Below are 9,914 nucleotides of genomic sequence, written 5' to 3' on the forward strand. Positions count from 1 at the left end.
CTTTGGTCCAAGTTTTACATTATCCACTACCCTCCAAGAATCATGAGTTTCTCATCAGTTTTTCTTTTTCAGTTCATGTAATCACAAGGTAAGAATCCCAGAGGCAGAGCTATTACTCAGAAGTTCAAACGTATCAGTGAGAAGAAGAATGCAGATTCTCCTATGCTGGGAAGAGACAAAAATGCTGTTTTTTCTTTAAAATATTTCAAAAGGAGAATACTACTTGTGCAAACTCAAATATTTAAAGTGATCCCAACTTAGCTGGCAAGTCAGTATGCTTTGGTTGCACTCCAGTACACTATTTACCATTCTGACAATATGTGAAAGAAGAATCAAAACTAGTTTTTATATTGCACTTTTTCTCCTCTCTGGTTTCCAGGCACATAGAATTTAAGGAAATGCGGTAGTGATTTCATACAACCATGTCATAATGAAGCTTCCCTCACTGAAACTATAAACACATAGCAGGGCACAGCTCTTTTCCAACTTCCTTGATTTCTCCTGAACATTATGCTTTTCAAGAAACAGACCAAGATAAGCTTTTAAGTATTTAATTTTCCTCAAATACCAGTGTGGCTCTTAATGCTTTCTTGACACTCGCTAACAAGAGAGTCTAAGAAGAGATGAGGAAAGACAAAACCAATCCTGACTTCAAGTGCTAGAAATGTAAGTGCCATGTAGCTCCTAGCATGCTGCTGTGTTTATATGCAGCTCTATTCCACGTGTCACTGTCCTGACTACCACATCCTAACAAACCTCAAGACATACTCTGTTCTCTTCATCTCCCTTCAGAAGGGGAAAGCAGCTGCCCTTTCACTGCTTTCTAACTCAATCTCTTTGGTCATGAAATTTTAATAGTGTAGCAAGGTAGGAGGAAAAAAAAAGCAGAAAGATAAAAGAGGCTGTGACACCATAAGGGAACAATTTTACTATCTACTTCTCTTACCCATTACTGATTTCCAAAGCTACAATAATTCGTACTGACAGGATCCCTGCCAGTTCAAGACAGTATTAGTTCATGAGACTGATTTCCCTCTGGTTCTCCTTGAAAAAGACACCAACAATTAAAACACCACTCCTACCTTCATTCCCAGTAGCAGAACAACTTCAGTCAGTAAACTAACATTTTATAAATCACAATTCAAAGCAGCAAACTTTTTCAATATACAACCCCAAAATACTGGATGGCCTGACACCTGCATCAGATGATCATTTTTATTCTTTATCACATAGCAGTGGATTTCAAGATCCTAACGCTGACTAATTCTTAATAGCTCCAGAATAAAATAAGAGTTATTTTCATACTGGTCAAAAAGAACTTTTACAGCACTGCTATTACTATTCAATTTACAGCACCATCTGAGTACTTCATCATTAGCAGTACTAATGTAATGCAAACTTCTAAGTTTGTGCAGTACAAAATCTAGCTCTAGTAAAGTAACTGTTCCTTAAATGTTGTAATTAGGAGTTCTTACTCTCTGCCTGGCCCCTGACAAACGTGGCTCATGCAGGCAGTCCTGCTGATTTCAGTAGGACTATCTATTGAGTGAGGGGTTACTCACACAAGAGGAAACCTGCAGGTCTAGACCCTTCCATTTTGATTTATAAGCACGAAGCACATGAGTCTAGCAGGAATTTAACACTTACGCTTCCACAGTTGTTCTTACAGTCTGTTCCTCACCATCTTCATCTGAGCTGCTACATGTTGCATCGGAGTCCAGATCCTTCTCCACGCGGGACAGCAGCCCTCCAGTATGAAGTGCAAATCCCCGGATTTCACCTGGTGCAATGTTAACTCCGTTCTGTGGGTCCGTACTCGAACTACTCTCCAAAGTAGTTGTGTTGTTTTCTGGCCAACCTTCAGTGCACCTGAGGGAGCTACTGCTCAAAAATCTGGTTGGCTCATGGAAAACCTTCATCCTTTGTAGCTGATGTTTCACAAAGCATTTCAGCTGCTGATCGCAGTGTTTGATAACATGCTTTGCCAGGAGCATTTGTAAACGTTTCTGAGTTCTTTTGGCACGACTGATTTCCATTTGTTGCTTAGTGACACACTGGAGTAAGCGAGCATACACCTCCTCTGGGGTGCAGCTCACAATCCCTTCCGAAGGCCCATGAAGAATTTGGTGTAATAAATCCCCCTTTATTGTTTCAGTGCAGACTTCCAAAGCCCTACCCAAAAAACCATTCTTCTTGTACCATTTACCATTTAAAAGCTGTATTTCTTCTGCATTACTGGATTCGGTTACATTGGAATCCGAAAGTCTCTGCGTTCCTGCCAGATTCGGAGATGTGGTCTCTGAAAATATTTCCCCTTTGACCTGTTCCTCAGGTTCTGAATGACTAATCTGCCCGGCTGAGGTGTCAGCACTATTATGCAATGACTTTCCCATCCTGGAGCAGCCGGGCTCTCCCGCTTTTGGCTGCTTCCCGGTTTTGTTGCTAAACGCAGAATTTGTACTCATTAACAAGACAGACTGATAGCGCTTGGAGGATGGTGGAGAACCAAAATGCTGCACACTGAAGATATCATTCCTGAGGTTGGGCTCAGCAGTGGGGAACCCCAGGACTGAGCAAGTAATCTGTGCGATGGAGTCCTCTTTTATCTTCTCTTCCACTGCTCTGGAATTTTCCATGCACAAAGCTGTATCAGACTCCATAGCTCTAAAGGACAAAGAAGGTGACAAGTGGATACCATGACCTTTTGTTGCTGCCTCTCTGAGGGCTGGTGTCATTATAGCTACGGTAGGTAGTTTACAGCAAACCTGAAAATAACATGGGCCATGTAAATTTTCTCATTTTCATGACACAGTACAAATACAACAACTGTCAGATAGTTCATTGTTTCAACATTCCAACATTATTTAAAGATTCCATTAAAAAAAATTACATTATCTAAAGCACAGGGATAGACTACGCTCCCCCCCAAGTCAAACAAGAACACTCTTTTGGGTTTTGTCTTTATTTCGTTCAGAGGTTGTTCCACGTGCAATGAAAGTCTTTACCTCTCACGGGAGTAAGTGTTCACACCTCACTACATTTCTGATCCTGTCAGTCTCAGAAATAACACTCACCAAGTTCAAGACTGTCATCTAACCTTGCCCAAGCTGAAAAACATGACCATAAGCCAGATGACTGGAAGGATGTGTTCTAAAACACGTGCGTGAGTGTATGGATATGCACACACATAGGTACACATCTACACATCCCTACCCCAGAACTCTGCCTGGATTTTATTGTAACCTGCTCTGGAGAGAAGTTACTTTTTGAGTTGCGTTTGCTTTTCATTCGAGTATTTTTATTTTTTTATACTTAAATGAGTCAACAACAGTATCCCAGCAATGGCAGGTAGGCAATCTAGGACAAGCTCAGCACAGCAGAACACCTACCACATGATGAAACACTCTGAAATAAACTCAGAGGCACTATTGAGAGAAACATATTTAATGTAAATCTATATAAAACAAGCATTTGACTAATTAATGTATTCTATATTCTCAAAAATAATACTTTAGAAACCAATCATCAAGGCTAATGCTTTAAAAACAAAGAACTGTAAGTTCTAAATGTTTCCTAAAAAATCTTTCTGTGCCTTTGTACCCAGTTCTTTCTTCATCAGGCACTGCCTACATACCACACACACAATATTCTTTAATTATTTTATTTACAATTTGAGTAAAGACAAACAGTTTTTCTTTACAAACCCTTTAGCCTGTGGTTTGCCATAGCTGAGGCAAAGGGTTTCCTAACTTTGGGATCAAAACACCAGTGTCACCCTCCACTTCTTGTCAGCAGCTATGCTACCATATCATACTATATCTATTTCACAGCCTACACAGCAGGAATCATTGCCTTACGCTGTACTTTCAGCGTTGCATGGGAGATAGTTAAATAAACCCAACGAAAGATTTAACTGAACGTGGCCTGCAGAAGCCTGAAAGACAAGATACTGTCAGCTCTTTGTTAAAAAGCTAGAGACAAAGACAGAAACAAAAAGAAGGTAGTAACAAAAGTGAGTGTAGCACAGTAATTCCACAGTAAATTCTCTGTTTAACCAGTGTACTAGTTGAGCAGCATTTCCACTGCCCTCCTTTTAATGTCTTCAGTTCCTTTCATCTCCACACCAACTGCCTAGCTCAGCAACTTTCAATGCAAGATCCCATAAGGGGTCAATGATTCCAAGACTGCCATGTATGGATCTTAAGAAAAAGCAAACTCCCTGCCCAAAGCCTTAGCTTGTTTATAACTGCAGGTTTTATGCTGAAGGTGCAAACAGCACCTTAGAGGGAGATGTGGAACCCTAAGTCGCTGAGAACTAGCAGTCTGGATGCCTTCTCCTTAACCCTTATATTACGAATTAAAATAGAGTACCACATGCTCCAGTACTGCCTTGACACTCTCTGTATGCTTTATTCACCTTGCATTACTCCGTGTATACTTCAACCATGAGGTTTTCATGCCTGTACATCACCTACCAACATCACAGGGACCAGGTTTGGTGGTCCTAATGCTAATCCTAAATGATACCGTTAAAATCCCCAGCATTTGACCCTTTATCAACAAGCCAGTAACTTCAGACTATAGAGGAGTTCAGCATAAAGTCTTTCCCAGTGGACAACCATTCAGTAAGAGCCCTGCTACTAGGATCAGACAGGGAAACGGGCTGATGAGAGCTGGAGCCCCAATCACAAAGCTTCTGGTGACTTGGCAATACTCTCGGCATCTGACTGACTCCTGGTTTTGTGTCTTTCAACTCTTGCTAGCAGGCACAGGAACTTTAAATGCAAAGAAGTATGGATTCAGACACCTATGCCTCCCCCCATCTCAGCATATGGCAAATAACTGTAATAAGTCACAGTGATTTAGGATGGCTAAACCATAAGCGGGAGAGAACCGAAGCCCACGCTTTCTCTGTGGGATGTCTATGAACTCAAGGGAATCCCCGTGGTAGATCTGTCCCTGGGAATTCTAAGACACTCTCTCAGAAGAATACTGTCAGCCCGATACACTGAGCAATGAGTTTAGGACTGGTCCAACTTCATCACCTACCTCCCTCAGCCCGAGTGGTTAACAGTCAGAGGTTGCTACTCCTGAAAGCCAGGAAACATCCACACACAGCAGAGCTGCTGCTCAAGCAAACAAGGAGTTTGCAGATGTCTCTCTCATACCTATGTGAATATGAAGGCTACTCAAAAAACTGGCAGCAAAAAACTTTCAGTGTTTTAACTAGATTATATTCCTTCCAATACTACACACCCTTCTGGTACAGTCTCAAATTTCCTCAAGTGCAATGCATACTTCCTTCTTTTTAAGTTTGGGGGACTGTTTTTCCCCTCTTTTAGATTTCTTCCCTCTTTCCCTTAAGTATCCTCAAATGGAACCAGAAACAGTAAACTGAAGAGCACCAACAAACCACTAATGATGTGTTCCTGACAGAAGATGCTTAAATTACAATATAGCCAAAAAAAAAAAATGCTTTGAAAGAGAGAAATCGCTCAATTAGCCCCTTACCCAGCAAGGTGCAAACTTCACACAATGTTTCTGCCCTGAAGACAGTCGTGTGAGACACTTCACGTGTGTTCCTCTCATTTCAGTGCCACAAAAAAGACTTTACAAAAGCTGGTACAGTCCCAGTCTCCAGTCCTTGGCATTTCTCCAAGAAGTTTACAAACACAGACACAAACAGTCATTGCTAAATGAGCAAAACAGAGTATCAGCTGCAACAAAAAAAAAAAAAATTAAAACCAAATTTTAGTACAAGTCCTTGGCTCAGCGAGAATGGTGCAATTTTCACTTTGACACATTTTATTTCATTTTGGCAAGAAGCAGCAAAAATAATTTCACTCCACCTTATTGGAAGTGAGTTTCCAGAGCCAAACCTGTTATCTTCTGGGGGGGGAAAAGAAACCAACCCAGAAAGTGCAGAGGGAGGGAAGACAAGTACTGCAGCATGGTATTCAGGAAGGGGCTGTATGTTCATTCTGGGCAAAGCTTTTTTGTCCTAGGTAAACCATTTCAAGGATTTTTTCCATTGTGTGCTACTTGCGGTTTCAAAACCAGACCAGCTGAAATGCTACTAAACTGGCAACCAGTTTGCTTTTCATCTGCTGAATACGCACTCTACTTGAAAGACGAGAAAGAACTGTAAAAGGAAAAGCTGACGTAAAATAAGTACAGGGGGAGGGAAGAAACAAGTACCAGACACGCACAGTACAGCAACTGATGTTTAAAGTGACTTTATGCTTATCCTCCCCTAATGCCCTAATTACCTGGGAGGATATAGCTGGGAATTGCAGTTTACCACAGCCCAAGCACTCCCTGCTCCCTTCTCTCCCAACAGTGATCAGTCCTTAATTCCCCAGTGACCTCTGCTCCTTTTCCAGTCCTCTCCCCCCTGCTACCTCTGCTTATTTTAGTCCTCACTCGACATTCCCACATTATATCCTTCTCTCCCAGGCTTACCCCAACAGAATTTGTCTAAATCCTGAAACTAGTGTCTTCATGTTGGTAATGAGCAGCACCCTATTCAAATAAACACACCAAACCCCAACCACAAACCTGTCTGCACACAGGGTGGCATTCCCTTCCCAGCTTTTGTTTATAGTCCTTTCACTTTTTGACTCTTCCCCCCCCTTGCATAACACTATCACTTTAGTTACACAACACTGCAGACAATGTTCTGGGGGATTTTTAATGGGAGATGATTGCTGTGTCATTTAGTGGGCTTTTTGTTTGTGATCTTTTAGTTTTCAGTGACAATAAAACTCCATTTGCATGAGGGTTTGTACGGCTCCTCTGTACAAGCCTTCTCTCCTGAATTGAGTCACCTTTTGTCATCCCAAACACCTGAAACTTTCTTGTTAACAATGAGATTCCTGGACGCCAGGAGAAGATTTTTACATTTTTTTACATATATATGCATGCTATTTTGCTTTCGATTTCAGGGGCCTACAAATAATGTTTAAAATTAATACAGCTGTTTCCAGTTTATTCATAGATGAACAGTGTTTCAGATAAGCAAACTTCCAGTGTTTATTCCTTGTCTAGAAGGCATTTCAAAAGCAAAGTGAAGTCCCTGGCAGCAGACAGCATCTGGTGACACACCTCAAATTAAGCTCAGCAAGAACGTTCAAAAATACTGCATTTCAAACTGTCAAGAGCTGCTTTAAGGTCTCCTAGAGGAAACCTGCAAGAGATGGCAGCTACATGAGCAAGCTTGATCTGCCTACACCACAACTGACAAAACCTGGTTTCCTACAGCTTTGTGTTGTTTGCCCCCTAATCCCTAGCAACTCTTGGACAGCCTCCCTGATACTGGTTAGACAAAAATAAAGCGGTGCTCTGGCAGACAGGCACTGCTGCAGCACTGCCCTCGCTGTGTGCCAGGACCCAGTGCTGGAGCTGGGCAAAGCCAGCTCTAAGCTGTGCCTGGTGGGAGGCAGGCATCCACTTGGCTAGTACTTGACCTACCTCTCCCAATTTGCACAAAACTTACAGGACCATATTAACTTCTAAGAATAGAGAGAACAGCTCAACAGCATATGCTGCACTTTCTCATAGAATAGTTCGCAGCGACGACTGCAAAAAGAGATGTTGGCCCCACTGGGTATGTCCTGATTAGAGTATGAAAGAAAAAGGAAAGAGGTCCATATTTAACACACTGGGGACTAGCCTTGAAGAGAAAGGAAAATTTTCTCAGTAGGCAGCTTTTGTTTTCAGTTCAAAAGCAGCCCACTTACTCCTGACGTGTATTTAAACATTTTAGTGTTTTGTTCTATTAATAGATTGGAAAAAAAAACCGAACAACCCAAATAGGATTATGTGGGGAGTCTCAGCTTTCAGCAGCACTCACTGTGCAGACAGTACTATACAGATAAAGCTGCAAACTCCAGTGTTCCTCACTCCCCAGAAGATATAAGCACAAATTCCACCTCCTTGAGGAAAAAAACAAACTAACAATAAAACACACACACCTCTCAAAAGGATCTCTCTTTGAAAAGAAAAAGAACTCAATTTAAGACAGACCACCCAAACACTTTTACTCACAAACAACATCAAAAAGGACATACTTCAAGTGGAACTCATTAGTATTCATTTATGATAAAATCCATGGCTCATTAAAATCTCTGAACAGGGTTGTTTTCCCCTTTGTTTATAACTGCTTCTGAACAGAGAGTTACATCTTATTCCCAAGTTTATTTACCATGCCATCAACTAATTCCTGTTCCGTCTATAATGCCATGGATTTGTAACATAACATCTGAAGTCGTTTTTAATGTACGCTAAACTTAAACACTTTCTGTAGTACGACAAGTGCCTCTCTACAGAAGTTGTACATGTCTCTAATATAAATATATACTTTCAGATCTATTTCCCTGTCAACATTTCAGTTATCCTTGTGAATTTCACTCTTTCAAGAGTGGGCCATAAAACCTGGTCTTAACCAACACCCATTCAGCTCTTAGGCACTGATTCAGATGACTGGAATTTAAACTCCCCAAAACATTGACAGGATTTCACAATGTGATCCAAGAAGGAAGGAGAGCCCTAAGGGACACAGACTAGCTTTCTGAGTTGGTACATCTATTAGCATTATAACCATGCTTTACCCGGTTTAATTTTTAGCATTTCCTTTTTATTAAGCACACACAAAAAAAAAGAAAAAAGGAAATATCTGACAAAAAGCAGACTTAGTCATTTGGATTTTCTTTCTTTTATATTGGTTACTTTGCTTCCCACCGCTAAGGGGTATTAAACACCTCAGCGTTTTACAACCAGGGAGCTGATGCACAAAGTGGATGAAATCCTTGCTCAAGCACACACGAAGCTGAGAGGACACACCTGGATTTGGGCTGCCGTCCTGAGCTTTGCTATCGACTTTATCTACTCAGTTTTATGAGTAAGTGGTCTGGAAGCCAGCTTGGTCAGGGTCACTAGGAGGCAAAGGAATCTGTGGTAACCTGTTCACCACAGGGAAGTTTTAACGCGGGAATTAAAAAAAAAATCTAAAAATCACACATGAAAACGCAGATTGAAGCTTTCCACCCATCCGCTGCCCCAAATATTAAAAATAACGATGAAAAAAAGAAAGATCAAGGCAGCACAACAGCGCGTACCTACGGACAGCCCGGGCCGCGCTGCGGGGCACGCTGCCGACACCTCGCACCCCGCACGGCCGAGGCGGGCAAAGTCGGGCGGGCAGCACCGCGGTCACCCAGCGGGGCCGGGCCCGGCCGGGCGGGCAGCGAGCGGCACCCGCACGGCCGGAGGGAGCGGGGCGGGAAGGACGGGCGGAGCCTGCGGTGCGGGGCGGTGCCATGAGGTGAGGCGCGGCCCCGCCCCGCGCCCAAACCGTTACCCACCCCCCTCCCGCCCCGCCCCCACCCCAGTCTCCTCCTCGCGCACGCGCACCGCGCTCGGCGGCGGCGCCACGGCCGCGGGAACCGGCCGCCGCCCGGACCCGGGTTCTTCTCCCCACCCCCACCGCCGCCGCCGCCCCGCGCTTCAGCGCGGTGCTTCCCGCTGGCGCGCAACAGCGGCCCCGCCGCCCGCCTGCTTCCCTCCCCCACCCAACCCCGGCTGCCCCGCGAAGCCCCGCGCTTGCCTCCGCCCGCCGGCTCGTCCCCGGCGGCGCTGCTCGCTGCGACCCGCGCGGCGCCCGGCGCGGCTCCCACTGCCGCTGTTGAAGAGTCCGCGCCCAGCTAAAGCGCAGCGCGGCGGGAGGGGCGGGGCCTCCCCGCGCAAGGGGAGGAGCGCAGCCAATCAGCAGCGCCCCGGGGCGGAGCTCGGCGCGGGGGCGGCCGGCCACCATTGGCGGGGCGCCTGAGGCGGGGCGCTGAGGGGAGGATGGCGCCCGGAGCGCCGAGCCCCGCTGCGGGGAGGTCAGATACAGCCCGCAGCGCGTAAATAGTGAT

The 9,914-nt window shown here is 44.4% G+C and overlaps 1 protein-coding gene across 13 annotated transcripts in view; it reads right to left on the reverse strand.

Annotated features, from left to right (window-relative positions):
- Positions 1 to 9,724, reverse strand: part of KANSL1L (KAT8 regulatory NSL complex subunit 1 like) — a 66,534-nt gene extending 56,810 nt beyond the window's left edge. For 3 of the 13 annotated variants that reach the window (XR_003991488.1, XM_030486788.1, XM_030486784.1), the window contains exons 1-2: positions 5,512 to 6,901; positions 1,648 to 2,765 (exon numbers count right to left, since the gene is read on the reverse strand). Coding sequence is in view for 10 of the 13 variants with exons in the window: in XM_030486788.1 (XP_030342648.1) it covers positions 1,648 to 2,765; positions 5,512 to 5,589 (1,196 nt within the window). In the remaining 3 variants the exon portion in view is untranslated. Of the gene's footprint in view, positions 1 to 1,647; positions 2,766 to 5,511; positions 6,905 to 9,604 lie in introns of those variants that run through there. The other 10 variants (XR_003991490.1, XM_030486793.1, XR_003991489.1 and 7 more) reach the window with 7 other exon arrangements.
- Positions 9,725 to 9,914: the final 190 nt, after the last annotated feature.

The sequence above is a fragment of the Strigops habroptila genome, chromosome 5, assembly GCF_004027225.2.
Source record: "Strigops habroptila isolate Jane chromosome 5, bStrHab1.2.pri, whole genome shotgun sequence".
In the NCBI taxonomy this organism is placed as follows: Eukaryota; Metazoa; Chordata; class Aves; order Psittaciformes; family Psittacidae; genus Strigops; species Strigops habroptila.